Source organism: Cyprinus carpio, chromosome B9 (genome assembly GCF_018340385.1).
Source record: "Cyprinus carpio isolate SPL01 chromosome B9, ASM1834038v1, whole genome shotgun sequence".
Classification (NCBI taxonomy): Eukaryota; Metazoa; Chordata; class Actinopteri; order Cypriniformes; family Cyprinidae; genus Cyprinus; species Cyprinus carpio.
In genome coordinates this window covers 15,247,817-15,267,279 of record NC_056605.1, presented here as the reverse complement: position 1 = coordinate 15,267,279, position 19,463 = coordinate 15,247,817, and the positions used below count along the sequence as shown (strand labels likewise).

The 19,463-nt window shown below is 38.7% G+C and overlaps 2 protein-coding genes across 3 annotated transcripts; one reads left to right on the top strand and one right to left on the bottom strand.

Moving 5' to 3' along the window:
- Nucleotides 1–2,610: 2,610 nt before the first annotated feature.
- LOC109096666 (frizzled-5-like) lies at nucleotides 2,611–6,848 on the top strand. 2 transcript variants are annotated; one of them, XM_042731135.1, is made up of 3 exons: nucleotides 2,611–2,917; nucleotides 3,031–3,225; nucleotides 3,320–6,848. In XM_042731135.1, exon 3 carries the CDS (start codon nucleotides 3,575–3,577, stop codon nucleotides 5,351–5,353), a length of 1,779 nt encoding a protein of 592 aa, XP_042587069.1. In that variant the 5' UTR covers nucleotides 2,611–2,917; nucleotides 3,031–3,225; nucleotides 3,320–3,574; the 3' UTR covers nucleotides 5,354–6,848. The 2 variants fall into 2 exon arrangements, with proteins under 2 accessions (XP_042587069.1, XP_018965836.1); XM_019110291.2 differs by lacking the exon at nucleotides 3,031–3,225.
- Nucleotides 6,388–18,233, bottom strand: ccnyl1 (cyclin Y-like 1). The gene is made up of 10 exons (XM_019110292.2): nucleotides 17,249–18,233; nucleotides 12,288–12,362; nucleotides 12,057–12,091; nucleotides 11,863–11,963; nucleotides 11,627–11,662; nucleotides 11,464–11,515; nucleotides 10,840–10,959; nucleotides 9,613–9,779; nucleotides 7,711–7,873; nucleotides 6,388–7,599 (listed from the first exon to the last, which is right to left on the bottom strand). Exons 1-10 carry the CDS (start codon nucleotides 17,400–17,402, stop codon nucleotides 7,483–7,485), a joined length of 1,020 nt encoding a protein of 339 aa, XP_018965837.1. The 5' UTR covers nucleotides 17,403–18,233; the 3' UTR covers nucleotides 6,388–7,482.
- Nucleotides 18,234–19,463: the final 1,230 nt, after the last annotated feature.

Here is a 19,463-nt window from a genome sequence, read left to right as displayed (position 1 = left end):
ATCTTCTCATGATAGAGACAGGAAAGCCAATGCAGATGATAAAAGGTCAATTTAGTGAGATTGCATAACATTGGCATTGTGTACAAATTGTCTGTCCACACGCAGACATGGAGAGTCGATTATAAGATAAAAGCATTTGCCCAAACACAGGTTCAGGCATGTAAAGAAAGAGAGGTGGGAGTGAAAAAGAGGAAAAACCAACCACCATGGGATATTTACATGCCCAGGAGACATCACAAAATAAAACAGACACTTCAACGTCATTTGACGCTGACAACGCTCTACAGCTCAACCAAAATAAATCCAAGCCTGATTTATCTAGAGCATGACTGAGACTGATTTTAATCAGGTTATATTTCCTCACACAGACTAGTTAAGTACTATACAAGTACGCATACTAGCAATTTCCCTTTAGCAAGGCCTAACATACCATGGACACAGAATACTGAAAGGAAGTTAGTTGGCGCTCCTGTGACTCCTTAAGGTGGGGTTTTGGAGTTAATGTGTGACAGTGTGTGTAGGTAACCTATGAAACAGGTGCACAAATGGCTGGAAAGATTGATTCGGTTACCATAGCATTTAAGACACAATCAAACATCTCGAGCGTTACAAGGAAAACAATGTAAGCGGCCATTTGTGGCCGCATCTGTCTCAATGATTGATTCTTAAGCAAGTCTATGGCATGTAGAGTTCTGTTTACTCTCGTCTTCTCAGACTTTCTGTGAGCTGATGTCATCTAAGTGTTAATCGAGCATTAGAAATACCTGACGGAGCAGCCGGATTGGTCACTTGCACTTTTAAACACACACATATACTGGCACACACCCTGTGAGACCTTTGGACTTCTAGAAAGCTGTGAGATTACAGAATACTGAATCAACAATGAGAGAGAGAGAGAGAGAGAGAGAGAGAGAGTGAGAGAGAGAGAGCCACCCTTCTGTGAAGAATTCCTAAACATGCTTCCTGTATGAGTAAGTAACCGGTGGAGTTTGTATAGCACCAGTGCAGACGTGAATGGGCAACAATCTGTCTCACTTTTCTCTGGATAGCGCAATAATTTGACTGTACTTTATCAGTATTATATACTAATACTGTACATACAGTGGCTCCCATAAGTAGTAACTGTACCACTTAGTAAAGTTATTTTCTAAGTGGTTTTTGCAATGACTTTTAACTTGATGTTCCCAAAATGATTTCTAGAGAATGTGATGTTATTTTTCCTCTGTTTACACTGGTATAGTTCATCACATTAACTATGAGTATGATCCACTAACATTCGACAACTTGGGTGTCTTAATTTTGAATGGTATATCTATTATATTATCATTTAGAAACTAATAACGTCTTTTTATGAAACATTTGGCTTAAAAAGTGTTAGTGCTCTCTTTCTTTTAAATAAATGTTACTTGGTTTGATTTTTATTTGTTTAATTCAATGCTATTTATAGATTTTTTAAATTAAGCTGACAATGGTATTTTTATACTATTATAGTATTAATGGCTTTTATTTTTAAATCATTCGTTTTCATTTTCATTTTAGTTTAAGTGATTTTATTTAATGCTTTGTCAGTTTTTTATATTTTTATTTAACTTTATTTTTTATTTCTGTTTTAGTAATTTTAGTATGTCAACTGTCAACATATTTAATTTTCAGGTTTTTCAAGTAATATTTATATTTAATTTCAACTTTATTCAACTTTATTAACTTTATTATAATTTTTTAATAGTATTTAGTTAAATTTAAGTTAAAGTTAACAAGTGTTTAAATTATTCACAGAATCATGGAACCAAAAATCACTCAGATTTACAGCTGTAGGTTCAGTGCTTTACCACAAAACAGGACAAAAACAAACATCACCTTATATTTGGACTGGTTTTATTTGGCTGATGCTTCCAAACATCACAAAAATGCAAACAACCTCTGAACTCTGACCTAGAGATAGCATCCTAGTGCACACTAGCTGTTCACAAACAGAGTATCAGTGTGGCAAGGTGCTCCTCTCTGTTGCTTTCTTTGTCTCGTCGAGGCGTGAGTGATTAAGCTTGCGTTAGGAGTCATTATCTGAGTGTTTGCACAGCTCCGTCTGTCCTGAATAGGCCCAGTGGGTAAACACAAACGTAATACAGGATACACTTGCACAAGAGACTCAAGGTCTTTTCATAGTCAAACACACTCACCACTAGTGCAATTCACCCCACCCCCCACCCAAATAAAAAATAACCACTGACTAATTTAAACATCCTCATTACAGTAAGATGAGTAACATGTGGCATCTTCCCAGGCTTTTTTTTTTTTTTTTTTTCATTTCATTTTGTTTATTTGTTAAGCTCTTTTTCTAGTAAGCCTAACCAGTGTAACTATCACATTTTCTATTCAATTCAGGGTGGAAACCATGTCATAGTTCAGGACTCATTAAATAATTAAAAGCTTAATTTCACACAATGATATAAATGATGACACCTGTTACACCAAAAACAGAAATTATATAGCCTCTATTAGTTATATATATATAGATATAAGTTTCATAGATAGATAGATAGATAGATAGATAGATAGATAGATAGATAGATAGATAGATAGATGGGGCCGTTTTTTCCACACGGATGACTGTCAGTGGCCCCTGGTGAAAAAGGGGTTGGGGCCTGAAAGTCGTGGGCGTGTCATTGCGGGTGGAGTATTTTCACTCCACTGAACCTCTTCGAAGTGAGTAATTACTGGCTCCGCAGCCAACAGAGGGAACACACGCTCTGCTACACAGAAAAATATGGTCTCAACAAACTAGTAGAAGAGTTTGGCGTGGAATTGTGTAGTTTATACCTGTTAAAGTGCGTGAAAGGACTCCAATGGACTGCTAGGAAACACACTGGAAATGGCAAGAAGCACCTGAAACCTGTTGCTCTGAGCACTAATACGAAAGGTGATTTTATTTTTCTATTATTCACCCTTAATATACTTTAAAAAACGAATTTATTTTTGGACGTCAGGTATCTTTCTCTTATTTTCTTCTCGATTTTTTCGGCGTCTTTTTAGTTGTGAATCCGCCGGATTGCATTCATCGGATACATTCACCTGCCATGTGGAATTTAAAGCAGATCAGAAAGGAAACCGACGCTTAAAATGTTACTTTGCTACAGTGTATCCGCGGGAAATGAACTTTCGACCTTAACACGGTTTACTCGGTGAATGATTGACCATTTAGTCCACAGATGCGCGTGCTTTTCCATGGTACGTTCTGACGCTCAATCCTATGTTTATGATTTTCTGTAGAATTATTAAGCTATTGTTTGATTTAACTGTAGTTGTTCTCTGACTCTTTCAGCCCGTGTTTAGGATCATGGTCTGTATGAAATGCACTCACACAGTTGGAAGAAAATGCGCTCGGGATCTGGAATGAAACTTCACTGTGATTTACAACCTTGTGGACTGTGGACATGCTGCTGGAGCAATTAAGGTTTCCTTTTGGGATTTCTTCTTTCCGAAACGCAGCCATAAATTAAAAAAAGAAAGAAAGGAAGTAAGGGGAAAAACCTGAGCTGAGAAAATACTCAAGAATTGAAATTCATAGTTTTCCAGTATGAGGAAACCTGCAGATAAGCATCATTTCACCATGGAGACCTCAGGGATGCACCTGGTCGGATTTTGGCTTCACGTTCTGCTGCTGTTGCAACTGTCTCGGCTTGGCGATGCTGCCTCTAAGGATATAGTGTGTGAGCCCATCACTGTACCGATGTGCAAAGGGATTGGATACAATCACACCTACATGCCCAACCAGTTCAATCATGACACCCAGGAGGAAGTCGGCTTGGAAGTGCACCAGTTTTGGCCACTTGTCCGTATCCGTTGCTCCCCGGACTTGCTTTTTTTCCTGTGCAGTATGTACACCCCAATATGTCTTCAGGAGTACAAAAAGCCTCTGCCCCCATGCAGGTCTGTGTGCGAGAGGGCTAAGAGGGGTTGCTCCCCCCTCATGATCCAGTATGGGTTTGAGTGGCCGGAGCGGATGAGTTGTGAGCAGCTGCCTATGCTGGGCGACACCGATCGGCTTTGTATGGACAGGAACAGCAGTGAGACCACAACTCTGTCACCTCCTTTCACCAAACCCACTCCCAAAGGAACTCCAAGACATAGAACCACTGCAAAATCTGCTCCACCGCAGAAGTGTGACCGCGAGTGCCATTGTCGAAACCCCCTAGTGACAATTAAGCAGGACGCACATCCTCTTCATAACCGGGTACATACCAGCTCTCTACCCAATTGCGCTTTGCCTTGCCACCAACCTTACTTTTCCCTGGATGAGCATGCCTTCACAACCTTCTGGATCGGCCTTTGGTCGGTGCTGTGCTTTGTCTCGACACTCACCACTGTGGCTACTTTCCTCATCGACATGGAGCGTTTCAAATATCCAGAGCGGCCGATTATCTTCCTGGCTGCTTGTTATCTGTTTGTGTCGCTGGGGTACATCGTGCGACTGCTTGCGGGCCATGAGCGGGTAGCTTGTGAGGGCTCTGGCAACCAACAGCACATCCTCTATGACACCACGGGTCCAGCCCTTTGCACGCTAGTTTTCCTGCTCATATATTTTTTTGGAATGGCCAGCTCCATCTGGTGGGTGGTGCTTTCCTTCACCTGGTTCCTGGCAGCAGGAATGAAATGGGGAAATGAGGCCATCGCGGGTTACTCGCAGTACTTCCACCTTGCTGCTTGGCTCGTCCCTAGTGTCAAGACCATTGCTGTCCTGGCTTTGAGTTCGGTGGATGGTGACCCTGTGGCTGGGATCTGTTACGTCGGCAACCAGAGTTTGGAGAGCCTACGTGGCTTCGTATTGGCACCGCTGGTCGTCTACCTCTTCACTGGCTCCCTCTTCCTTCTGGCCGGATTTGTTTCACTCTTCCGGATCCGCAGCGTTATTAAACAGGGTGGCACCAAGACGGACAAGCTGGAGAAGTTAATGATCCGGATTGGGCTCTTCACCGTCCTGTACACCGTGCCCGCAACTATTGTGGTGGCTTGCCTGGTGTATGAGCAACATTACAGGCCAGGTTGGGAGCAGGCACTGGCCTGTTCTTGCCCGTCCGAGCGCCAGCAGCTCAGCGTGGGGCCGGACTATGCTGTCTTCATGCTGAAATACTTCATGTGCCTTGTAGTAGGCATTACCTCGGGTGTTTGGATCTGGTCCGGGAAGACTCTGGAGTCCTGGAGACGCTTTGTGGCGCGGTACCTCCCCTGTAGGACACGGAAGCCACCTGTATCAGGCTCGTCCATGTACAGCGAGGCCAGCACCGCTCTCACAGCCCGAGCCGGAACGGCACCCACTGGGACCTATCACAAATCAGCACCTTCATCACATGTCTGAGCATTGGCCAGAAAGCCCTTGTCCTTTATAAACCCTAAAACTGTCAAATGAGTGATGCATGAAGTGTGCAGGTCATGTCTCTGAATGAGCAGGTGTCTATTCGACCAACATCACTGGATATGATAGACGGAACGAATATATTATGAAGGATTTTTACAGACTATTGGTTGTTTCATTGTAGTCAAGCTCTTCTCATTCACTGGTCCAATTTGCAAAGCAATGAACATGTTGATACTTTGTGAGGAAAAGATGATCTCTACAATCGTAGCAAGCATGGTAGCCATCTTCTATGTTTTTTAGATTGTGAATGATGGAAAAAAGATCTCAGAAGGTTAATACTTGATATGAGTCAAGACAAATTGAGGGGGTTGTGGAGATATTTTATTTATTTGTGTATTCTTGTAAATAATGCTATTCAAGAACTTTGTGATATCTCAGATTACAGTCGCTCTGCTGTGTTTGTGACTTTATCAGCATTTTACAGGATGTCAGTAGGATCATTTTAAATACCGTCTCCAGGTTTCTCATTTACAAATTTGGATGCAGGATGTAAATCGGTGCTTTCATGCATTCTGTCAACAAGAACAATAGTTTTTCATCTTATACTGGGCAAGTGGAGGTCTAGTAAAGAAGCCGTTCACATTCACTTAAAGTTGTTGCAGGCATTTCTGCACAGGTTAATGCTGACCGAATGTTCTTCAGTGTCCCTCAACAACCACTTAACAGCTTGTGTTTCAAAGCCATCTCTCCACTGATAATAGATTGTTGGTTAGCATCTATTGGGCAGTGTTAGGGATCTGAATGTACCATCTATAGAGCTGTTTGAAGAATCTATAGGTCTAGTGTGATCTTGACTCCCCTCTTGTGGTCAGTGGTTCAACTTTCATGAGGTTCAGGTGTTAACCACCAGCTTAGGTTTGTTGAGTAGAAGGCCAAATATAAACTGGTTTCAAAACAAAGTGGAACAACATCATTTCTTTTGGTCTGTTAATTTCCTCGTAAAGCCTCATGATCCAGTCTTTGGTTGTTTTTTCTTGTCATTTGACCTTATTTGTGTTTTGAATCAGAAAACCAGTGTTGGGTATGCACTTTTAGCAGACAGAATCTGTAAACATTGTTTTTGTAGATCTGTGTGAAATCTTTCAGTGGAGCATTAAGTTGTAAGTGTAAGCATTGTTTGGCTACTTTTATCTGTCCAAGATGTTGTAGAAATAACTTTTCCTGTGTAGTCTTTTAAAATGCCTCACGATCTTGCTGCATGTCTGGTTGTGTGTACATACTTGTTTGGCTCTATTCATATGTAAATCTTGTAGAAGACATGTCCTTTTAAGAGTCCAGACTGCAACTCTGTACATATGTTTTGTAAAAGATATGAAATACAGTGCTACAATTTTAAAGAGATTCTTAGATATTTATGAAAAGTGTCTTTTACATGTTTCTTTTGTTTCTCTTACTGGTAGAGAATAAAAGTGAGGAGCAATTTGTGAACTGGCAAGTCAAACATTTGGTCCATCATTTGATGTGCTTTTATTTTTACTGCTGTTTTAGAGAGGAAAAAAAAACTGTTCACCCCACTGATCTAAAAAACAAATCCAAAAATGTTTGTTTTGTTAGTAGAAATGCTATAAATTTCAATTTCAGATTTTGTAACAGGCACTAAAAACCTGCACTTTATTCATATTTTCTTTTACATTGTTTAAAACAAATATGGTTCTAACAAAGTTAATGAGCCCTTATTGTGAAAGAAAGAGCTGTAAGTGTTAAAATCCCTGGATTCATTTTTCAGTGTAATGCAACAAAAACACAAACCACCATTTTGACAGCTGACCTTGTAAAACATTCTTCCAACATAAATTCAGACGTGTTACATGATTAGTGTTTATTTAAAATACTCCATCTGCAAATGATTTCAATTAAAAACTGACAGTTCACAGCTAGTAGCCTACATAGTAAGCAAAAAAACAAACAAAAGAAACCATTCCATCTGTTTTTGTCTCTATGTTGTTCTGCATCGGTTGGGTAAGGTGTAGGATCTTTCAACCGGCATAACGTCGCCAAATGCGGAGGAAAAGAATGAGTTGTGTCTATTGAGCTTCATCTGGGAGTGGCCACGGTTCCGAGAAAAATCTCTAAGAAAGAACGGCATTGGATCTGCGGATGCCCACTAGGTTGTCTGCGCTGAATGATCTCCGCATGGCCACTCTGCTCAGATCCTTGTACTTATCCTCGCATAGTCTTGAGATAGCCTTTAAAAGAAAGAAATTATATGAGAATTTTTGCAAATAAATTGACCCATTAGAAAAGGAAGCATGGCTTTACATTCAAAAATTAGTCAATTTATTAGGTCTGCTGCCCACCTCTAATTTCTGCGCTCGTTCGTTGCTCAATGGCTCCAAAGGAAAACTCAGGTTGTTGTCGTCTGCTAAAGAGCGCAAGTCAAAGTAATACTTGGCGTAGACGCTGGCCGGCACATTAATGTTAAACTGCAGCAGCTCCAGAAAGTGTCTTTCCATCTCATTCCTGAAAAATGGATTGTGAGATTCAATGAGTCAAGATTGTCTTTTCGGAGTTGAAATCACAGACAATAGTACCAATGTAAATAAAGACAGATATTAAAAAAAGATAACCAGAAAAATAGAGGACAAAATTAGTTTGGTAAAACTTTGTTTATGATATAACTTTCTTGTGCTAATTAAAAATACAGTATAACAGCAATATTGTGAAATATTATTCCATTTTAAGGGAAGTGCTTTCTATTTTAATATTTTTGTTAATGTCATTTATTTCTCTAATGGCAAAAATTAATTTTTACCAGCCATTACTCTAGTCTTCAATATCACATGATCCTTCAATAATCAATCATAACGGATTTGGTACTCAATAAATATTTATATCAAAGATGAAAACATTTGTGCTGTTTATATTTTTGTGGAAACAGTGATAGTTTTTTTTCTTTTTCAAGATTCTTTGAATATAAAGTTAAAGGGATACTCCACCCCAAAATGAAAATTTTGTCATTAATCACTTACCCCCATGTCGTTCCAAACCCGCCTTCCGAACACAATTTAAGATAATTGGGATGAAAACGGGGAGGCCTGTGACTATCAAGGATGCACTGTTTCTACGTGTATTTTCAAGGTCCATAAAAGGTATGAAAGTCGTCGTCAGTATACTCCATCTGCCATCAGACGTGCAATCTGGGTTTTATGAAAAGACAGGAACACCTTTCGACCTTGACACTGTTATTTACTTGGCAGTCTATGGGACAGTCACAGGCCTCCCGGTTTTCATCCAAAATATCTTAAACTGTGTTCCGAAGACGAACAAAGCTTTTAAGGGTTTGGAACGACATGGGGGTAAGTGATTAATGACAAAATTTTCATTTTGGGGTGGAGTAACCCTTAAAAAAAAAAAGAGCATTTTTTGGAACGTTTTTACTGATATTTTTGTAAATATCTTTACTGTCACTAACTCAATACACCCTTGCTGATTATAATTGTGTGTGTGTCTATGATACATATACATACAGATACATATGTTCATGCTGTTTTTTCACTAGTTTATTATAATAGTAATATTTAAAATCTTTTACACTCCCAAACCATCCTAGAGATTCTCTGCTGCGTCTGAGAGCAGGTATGGAGACTGTCACCGTGTCACCTGACTGTTTTGGGAAAAGCAGACATTAGGTGGAGGTTGGTATGGGTGGTGTTGCAAGAGGGGGGGAGGGAGGCGGTTCAGTCGCTAGGGGCAACAAATGGAGTGGGCGAGAGCCTGGACCATTGTAGAGGAGTCTGAGAGCACTTGAAGCCCGCCAGCCCAGAGGCTCACAAAGACTGCTTCAATGAAAGGGATGAAAATAGAGCGAAGGGGCAGAGAGGAGAGAAGAGGGACATGGCCTTTAACATACACAATCAGGCAGAACAGACACGTACACACACAAACCCTGTCTGTGTCATTTATATGGATATTGAGACATGAGAACAAACAAAAAACAAGGTTTTGAAGTGTGTCGCATCATTTTTTTGTAAATCTGGCATGCTTGATCCAAGGAATACGGGAAGTTGTGAGGTATGTATGAGTTGTAGACTGGAATGAGTTGGCAGAGGAGTGAAGTGACACACAGTACTGTCTCCTGTCTGCAGCACATGTTGGATTTTGGATGGTGTGTTGATGTATCACATCAAGACGTTTTGTTCTAGATTATTTTGACTGTAACATTTCAGCAGAACGGACAGTGTCTAGATCATCTCACTCACATGTCCTCAACAGTGATGTCTTTGAGAATCTGACAGTAGTCGACGTTCCACACGGCCTGATCGTCCCAGACTTTCGAGGCCAGAAGGATGGCTCCCAGAACAATCCTCTTCCAGTTAGATGGGCAAATATCCAGCTCGGCATACGTCAACAGCCTCTCCAGATATACCTGCAGCAAAGACAGTGGACACGTATGTTTTCAAAAGATGCTTCTTACAAAGGCAACTTAATATAAAGCATAAAGCATATGTATTATTGTGTGCCAATTAGAATTAACACACTGGAAAATCTTTTTAATTACATTTAGTTCAATAACATTAGCTGATGCAATACTTAAGATATAACAATTAACAATACTTTTACAGCATCTATTTATTTCAGGAAGAAAAACAGAATGAGTTTGTCCCGGTGATGTTATTCTAGGTTCATTTCTACATAAAAGTTGAAATATTTAAGTCTGGTAAGATTTTTTTTGTCTCCATTTAGAATAATAATAATTAAAAAAAACGACATTTTCAGCATCACATGATCTTTCAGAAATCATTCTAATATGCTGGTTTGGAGCGAAAGTAAAATTAGTTTCAACATTTTTTGTAATTCTACTTTTTGGGATTCTTTGATTTGTTTTTGGGAATAGAAAGTTCTAAAGATTAGCATTTATTTAAAATCATAGTCTTTAGTATCATAATCTTTTCTGTGTCTTTTTGATCAACTTGATGCATCCTTACTGTAAAGAAGTATTCATTAAAAACCATGAAATAAATCAAACCTACTGAGCCCAAACTCTTGAACGGTAGCGTGTATTTATTCAATATATTATGTTGTATAATGAACATGAGTTCATGTATCAGAAATTAATCTGAATTAACAATGAACAAAAGAATATTTCTAAATCTAAATTAGCATTAACTTTTATTAATAAATGCTGTAAAAACAGTTTTGTTGTTTGTTCATGATACCTAATAACTAATTATAACAACTGAACCTTATTTTGTACAAAGTTTTATAAAAATAATTGATTGTAAATAATCAGATGTTTTGTGGTTGTGGACAACACTGGTTAAACAAACACATGATGATCCATTCTCTGGTGCTCTGCTGTCCTCTAGTGGACATCAGGAAACTGTACCTCAGCACTTCCATCAAAAACCAAAGCCCCTGGTATTTGTCATTGTACAGAATAAACTGAAAGTGGACCAGACCAGTAAGAAAGGCTGCTATTCTCTTACCAGAGTGACGATCGCACACTCGGCTGTGAGCTGTGCAGCGCTGAACAGTGTCCGGACGAATCGATAGATGAGTTTGTGTTCGGGGTCTGTGCGGGAGTAATCATCAGGAACCTGCTCCCTCTGCCAAAGGTAGCATTCATACACATTATATGCTAATATGTTCAAAATTTCTAGCTCAACTTCAAGCTCAAATGTGTTTCAATTAATATGAGTGTTATGTTCATTAATAATGTCAGTATGATACCAAGAGATCTTCTACTATAACAAAGTGTCTCTGTCATTGTGGCAAGTGGGAGAACATAAGCTAACTATATGGGCTAGGAGTGAGAAAAAATAAATGACTTCTCACAGAGTGTGTTATATGTCAAGTCCCAAATAACAAAAATAATTGACTGTTCACAAATGCTTTTTCAAAAGCCCATTTCAAATGGATTTTAATCAAATGTACAAATCGGATTGCATAACATTTTTGCTGCTCAGACTAAACAGCTAAACGGATTTAATGCACAGAAAAAAATAGATATTGCAGCCTGTCTGAACAATACCAAATAGTGACTATAAAATGTGCAGCTGTCCAACAGCTGCAGATGTTACTAAAAAAAGAAAAAGAAGCGGTTAACTTACAGATAAGGGGTGCATTTTTTCATCAAAGATGTCCAATGACCTATCGGAGTCCCTGAAATAATAATAAAAAAATAAAAAAAATCCCAGAACACTTTTTATATGCAAAACCATTTAAAAATTTAGGTCAAATGATGCTTGTGGAAAATAACCAAATAAAACGTACCTTTTTTTAATGTGATAATATATTGCTAATGTGACACTGGAAACAGAGAACAGAAAGGTGGTCAAAATATAAAGCAAAATAAAACACACAACACACAGCCCTCCAATAATTTTTTACATGCATTCAGTGGTATGTACTCATTATGTAGCTCATTAATGTGTATATATTTTACTATGAACAGGACTGTAGAAAGAGTTCTAAAAAAAGCATGAAATAATACAATGAACTTTACCGACCATTTGATTGTGCTTTTCAGGTTGGGCTGACTGACGGTACTATCATCAATGAATATCGTAGAGCAGGAGCTGTACTTCTTCGAAGGCAGACCAGGTGAGACTTCAGAAAGGACCAACTTTTAATACGCTTGCAGAAAGACGTTCCTTATAACCAAGCACAACCACAAAACAAACTCCAAAACACATTCACTCACGTGGTTTATGTGATTGCTTTTCCTCCTGTCCCGTACTGAAAAGAAAGGCAGGGGTTTTGTCGTTTAACATTTCTTCATCAAATATTGACAAGCTGTACCAGTGGCCATTTACCAAAGTGTCTTTCCAGCTATTAACAGTATGGGTCAGGACACTAGTTAATATGCAGCTACTAACAAGGAAGTAAAATGAAATGATTAACTCATTAGATGACAATTTTAGGAAACACTCACCATCTGTCTGTGACTTGCTGAGGAAGATCGTGCTGGCACGGGCATGATCTGATGGGTTGGACTCTAAAGCCAAATCTAGAAGACAGATAATCAATCAATCAATCAACAATATAAGGGCATAATTACAAACAATAGGCAAATAAACATCCAGGAATGGGTGGTATGGTCAGGTGGGAAAACATTGCGCTATGGGCGTCCCGAGTTTAAATCCCCGCTTGAGGGCCTTTCCCGATCCCACTTCACTCCCTGTCACTTCTATACTGTCCTATACTAAAAAAAAGTCACACAAAAAAGAAAAAGAAAAAAATAAATCTGAAAAAGAAAAAAAAGAATGGGTGGTATGTACTTTAATATCAATGAAATATAAAACTTTCAAAGTGTTAACATTTCACACATAATTTTACATACACAATACCATTTGCAGTTTCAAATGTTTTGGGTTAATACATTTTTACTGTCCCTGAGTCTAATGTTTTTTTTTTTGCTCAACTAGATTGCATTTATTTGATCAAAAATACAGTAAAAACAGTATAATTATTGAAATATTATTATATTTTTTTAAATGTAATTTATTCCTATGATGGAAAAGCTGAATTTTCCACAGCGATTACTAGTCTTGAGTGTCACATGATCCTTCAGAAATCTCATATACTGATTTGGTGCTCAAGAAATATTTCTAATTATCAATCTTAAAAAAAAACAGCACTCATTTGATGTAGAAACATTTTAAAATGTGTTTACTGTCACTTTAATGCATCAGTAGTGTACTTTTAGTAAAGCATAATATTCAGTTTTTCCTGTTCATTATATTTGCACAATAACAAGGCAAACCAAGAATCAATTTTAAAGAAATGAGCTAGAAGTACACCGGTGGTGACATACATAATCCTTCAACTGTCCAACAGAATAAATATTCATCTTTATACAGAAACATTTCCCCTACAAGGGAGATAAGGTGGTATTTCGTCCTGCTCTGAGCGCTCAAACTGATTGGCAGGGGCATGCTGCTACCCGCTCTGGCCACATGAGTGAAAGGAGTGGGGGCACAATACGCCTATTGTATGGGCACTGCAATAGAACAACGCGAGCTCACACACTGAGCTCCTCCCACACCGCCATGTGCCACAGGAGCCATGCCAACGGATCAAAATGGACCTTACTACACATTACTGCATTCCCTGGGAGATGAGTTTGTAAATGGTTTTAAGTCTACAGCCATAAAATGTACAAATATTCTACCCCAAATGTTGTTCAGAACATAAGTATTGAGGATATTGCCCAGGCCACTTCACTGAAAGGTGTCTACATCAGCCAGTGAAGAGACATTCTTCTGGAATTACATGGAGACAGGGTCAAAAGATTTGTGCCAGTGCTGCTAAGTTGTACAGTAAACACACTCCAAGGAGATGTTTGGACAGCTGCAACCATGTCATGGGAGCTACAAAACTGGCAGGAGGTGTAGCGCAGGTGCAGGACAGAAGAATTCTTGAGGAAGTTCAGGGTACCCAGCTTTGGATGATTTTACTTTACAGTGTATGGCCCTAAATGTACAATGGATCACAAGGCAAATCACAATGCATGTAGCATTCATAACATTACCAAAGAGTCACTGTGCCCACAAGTAGGCATTGGCATCATTTTTTTTTTCTGCTTCTAACTTTTTTTCTGGCTGGTCAACAGCTATGAAACGATAAATATTAGATAAATATTCAAGTTTATAATTTATAAAGAAAGTTTATAGCTAGTTAAATTAATAACATATCGATATGGCAAAGATATCTATCAAAATGTCACTCGAAGACCCTATTCTTGCTTCAGTTCACCTTCATGTTAAAATATGGTCAGTGCAAGGTGCAGATAATTTCTAAAAGACTAAATTCAAGTACATCCAAACACGTACTCTAATAAATGAAAACCTCAGAACCTGGCAGTACCAGTCTTGATATCTTTCTCCAACACAAAAATTCACAGCCACTTCCTACCCGAGGATATCAATGGCATGGCAAAGTGAGAATGACAAGTCCAAATTAGTTGGGCAAACCTGAAGACTTATTTCTCAACCAAACTCTTGTTGGAGCTGAGGCCCAGACTCCTTCCCCTGAGAGATCGATGGACATGGGTGAGAGAGAATGCTGACCAATAGGGAGGTGCAGGAACACCTGGTGACAAGGCAGCTTTAGTCCAAGGGTGGCAAACTAAAGGCAATTATACGTTCGCAAACTCAGTGATAAAACGCAAAGCTAACGTCACACTGTTGGCAAATACAAATGCGTTTTTTCTTAGTGGATCACACATAAAGATTAGATCAAAATCTTGAGGCCGTGCGTTATAGTGATTTTACTCCACCTGACTTGGTGCATAAGAACACTCCTTAAACTGTGGTAAAAGCCCTGTAATGACCTCCCATGAATTATTGCTTTAAAGGATTAGTTCAATAAAAACTAACAGTTCTGTCACCATTTACTCATTCTCATGCTGCTGCAAACCTTTGTGACTTCTGTGGAAATACAGAAAGACCAGTCGCTCTCTTTGTTTTGTATTATTGTTTTTTTTTTTTAAATGAACTGTCCCTTTAGCATACATTACGGTTCAAATTTTGGGGTTCTAAGAATATTTAACGCTTTTGAAAGATGTCAGTGCTCACTGAGGCTGCATTTTTTATTAAGAAATACTATAAAAAAGCAGTAATATTTTGAAATATGGTCACAAGTTAAATAACTGTTTTCTGTTTAATGTATGCAATATATTTTAAAATGTAATTTAATTCTGTGACCACAATGCTGAATGTCACATGATCCTTCAGAAAACATTCTAATATGCTGATTTAGTGCTCAAGTAACATTAGTTATTCTCAATATTGAAAACAGTTGTGCTGCTTAATATTTTTGTGGAAACAGTGATACAACAGAACATGTTTTAAATTTAATTTTTGTAACAATGTAATCTTACTGTCGCTAAATCAATTTAATATATCCTTGCTGAATGCAAGTATTCATTTCCTTCCACATGAAAAAAAGAACCCAAACTTTTGAATAGTAGAGTATGTTCTTAACAACTGAGGCTACGTTTACACGTCATCGATGTATCCAAAAACTTAAATGATTTTCCCTTGCGTTTTTAAAATGATTCACGTTTACACATATCCGTAAAAATGGACAAAAATGCTGTATTACGTATGCCAGGCCAGTAGTTGGAGCTATCACGTTGTTAGTAAACAGTACCTGATGCATCTCCGCTGTTGGTTGTAATATTGGTGAAGTAAATCCACACTTTGCTGAAGAAGCGTTCGCTAACTCTTTAGCAGAAACAACAGTACCATGTACTCCGCCATTGTTGTGTATGTTTGTTCGTGCTTACCTTTAAAATCGACACGTACTGCACGTCTACATACCTAACAAATACTACGCACGCGGATGACGTCACCTTTTTCAAAGATTCCCTTATTGGGTGTTTACACGGAAACAATAACAGTGGCATTTTCAAAAACTTACACTTTGAAACCCGTTTTCAAAAACATGCGTTTTCAGTCCCCAAAACGCATTGTCGTGTAAATGGCTCCTGAGATTCACTCATTCCATAGGTCTCTAAAGCTCATGTACTCAACTGACACTCCCATTCCCCCACCATCAATGTCAAAAATAACCCCTGGGGGTAGGGCAGCCGTCCTCACTGAAGGGAGGAACACACTTGTAGTGGGGCATAGCACAGTGATTCCCAACAAGGGGTATGCATACCTAACAGATAGATTTCGTTTTACTTAAAGAAAATTCACAACTTGATTTTCAGTGTTGCCAGTACTAAAATAGATCAATATCATATCAGTGCTTGTCTTTCTTACACTTCGCCCCTCTTCTGTTTTGGTGTTGATTAAGGAGAAAGATTGGGAAACACTGGCATAACAAACCAGAGGAATGATTCTATACGTAGTGAGACAGTTCAATACAGGAAGCCTAAGTTTATCCAAACTTAACCTCTAAGCCCCAAAGGGAACAAAACGTGCCTCATGGAGATTCCCAATGAGAGAGCGAGATAAGGAGAGAATGCAGCTGTCCCAAGCTCTACATCAGTGGGATGCCAGGAATACTACACATTTTTGATCGTCTCTGCTAGTTAAACTTAGAATCGTTTTTATTCTCATGTCCAACATTATTGCAAATTAACCATGGCCTGGAATGTCCCAATCATAAAGGATTAACCGCAACCGCAGTAGTGGAGTTTACACTGCTGTCATATGTGCTTTAAGCCAAAGATGAAGACATGTTGCTCTAAATACATCACTGGAAGTTATTTGTGAGTGTGTGTGTGTGAGAGAGAGAGAGAGAGACTATATGCATCTCCCCTGAGGGTAAAATAGCTCAGGCTAAATAAACAGCAGTAAAGACTGCAAACAATCCCAAGAGGCATCACACAAATATCCCAAATACTAACAGTTATCCTTCTAACATCTCCATAAACTTTCTTTCTTTCAGTAATGTTACTTAGGGTAGCTAATTAGTAAAATCTGCAATTGTTATTCAGACCGAAAATGTCATTGGCCACCCATTTTCAGAGCAAACCAACAGCACTTAAAGTGTTCAGCTCTTAACAGAAACCTGACCCGTGAGACGAGGTCAAGGCATCGGATCACAGCAGTAAAGTTCCTCAAGAAGCTGTGGCAGTGGCACACAAATGAGGAAACACAAGTATGGTAAAGAACAGAATAGTATATAATTTTTTGGTGACCGTTGCTGTCATGGAATAACACTTGCAGGATTCAAACCTACAACATTTTGGTTAAAGTTCTAGATTTAGTTCTCGATTTCCAACTTCAAATTTCCGATTTCCAACACGTCTGTATTATTATCATCAAGTAAGCATTAAGACCTTGATGAGCTAGTTCAGGTGTGTTTGAACAGGGTTAGTCCAGAAGGTTGATCTCCACTAGCAGGACTGAGCAATTGAGGTCACCTGCTAGAACTTACCATCGGGAACCTCTCGGTCACTGATGTGCTGCAAGTATGGACCGGTGTCATCGCTCAGGTCTGTGTTGATCTGATAGTCCTCCAGACGCTCCACCTGACGGGGTAGTTTGGGGCTCCCACTGGGAGACACGCAGCAGGATGCTGTATTTCCCATGATGATACACACAAGTATGTGCTCTACCTGCTCAGGTGGTTAGTCTAAGCTGCTTCTGTCATCAAATGTGAATCAGTGGATCCAATGAATAAACTCAAGCTAAATGAAGGTGCATGAAGGGCTGAAATAAACACAGAGAGTCAGCATTTACTGCTGTGCTGTCTTGCTGTTCCAGACTCAAGAGGTATTTTACTATCTGTGCCAGTCATATAACGGGACTCCATGCATTTAGACACAGTGCAACAGAAGACCTAAGGCTTTAGCATCCAAGCAATCAATACAACAGGATATACGACACGTGACTGACACCATATCACTAGATAATATCCGTCTGAGATCATTTAATACGGATTTATTCTTTTAAATTAGCCGCACATGCTAACTGCTAACGGCTAATATTGATTCATTGTGAATAAGCGAGTTATTAGCCGCCGTGCTAACTGAGATAAACCATCCCTTTAATTCTGATTTGAATGTCCGAATGTGTCCTAAATTAAGCCGGTTTGGCGGTTCAAATCGGGAACACATGAAATAGCCCCTGAAGAACAGACTTCCAAGCATTTATCCGTCATGTATTGGGCAGATCTCTGTGTTGGCTGAAACTCTGGATCCAATAATCACTCAAATCCTCAGGCCTTCGGGCCCGTAGCGAGAGAAAATGAAGCTTTTAACGCAGCACATGCATGAAGTCCTGTCCGTTTACACGCGCCTAATTTAAGCTCCGGGTTTGTTTGGAGTTATTAGATTTTGTCCAGCGAGTCTCGTCGGAGAGTCCCCCGACCCCCAATTCTCCCTCCTCCTCGCCGGCCAGTGCAGCAACGATCTGCTCCTAGTGACGCAGGTGGGGGCCCGCCCCTTTTCGACATTCCATCAATTACGATTGGACGAGGGACCAAAACAAAATAAATATCTTTTCAAGGATTGGCGATTATAACTGTCAATCACGCCGGCAAGCTAAAGATTTAAGCCCGGCCCATTTACTCACCTCTTTGTGAATTAAATGAAATGGAATACTAGCGTACTGCATACAGTACAGTGTGCTGTACGCTAGTATTGTTGTACGCTATTATTGGCTGTAAGTGCATACTGTACAGTGCCTATTATTATTTTGTGAAATAGTATAAACTACGGAATGATAAACATTTCAAATAGTACTATGCATGCTTATTTCAGCAAGTGGTGTCCAGTTATCGTCTTTTATCGTCTCTATTATTATTATTATTTTTATTTTTTTTTGCAGTGGAATAGAAAGAACCTTAAATTAGGCTACCAATAGATCATATAATTGTTATATAGTTTTATATGTACACTACCAGTCAAAAGTTTTTGAACACCAGACTCACCAAGCCTGTATTTATTTGATCCAAAGTACAGCAAAATGTAAAATAACTTTTTTATATTTGAATATCTTTTAAAATGTAACTTATTCCTGTGATTTCAAAGCTGAATATTTATTCTTATTATTTTTGTTGAAAACAGTAGAATTTTTCAGGTTTCTCTGATGAACAGAAAGTTATGAAGAATGAAGAATAGCATTTACCTGAAATAGAAATCTTTTGTAATATTATATCTTTCTGTCCATCACTTTTGTACGGTGGCCGTGAGAGCTCAATGCACTGCAAATAGAAAAAAACACCTAAAAATTAAGAAAACAACTTCATCAATTTGACAACACACGCGCTGCAAATGCTCACAACACAACCAAATAAACAGCATTGTAAAATGCAGAACATTGTGAGCTATTTGAGCTCTCTCGGCCACTGTACTTTTGATCAATTTAAAACATCCTTGCCAAATAATAGTATTAATTTCTATAATTTCTTTCATTAAAAAAAAAGAAAATAAAAAATACTAACTCCAAGCTTTTGAATGGTATATTGTATAATGTTATAACATAATGCTTTTTATTTCAGATAAATGTTGATCTTTGGATCTTCCTATTCATTAAAGAATCCTGAAAGAAAAAGAAAAAGAAAAAGAAAAATCTAGGATAGGTGTGGTATGTGTTGGGTATATGTCAGTATTACATTATTATTATTTTTATTATTATTATGCATGCTT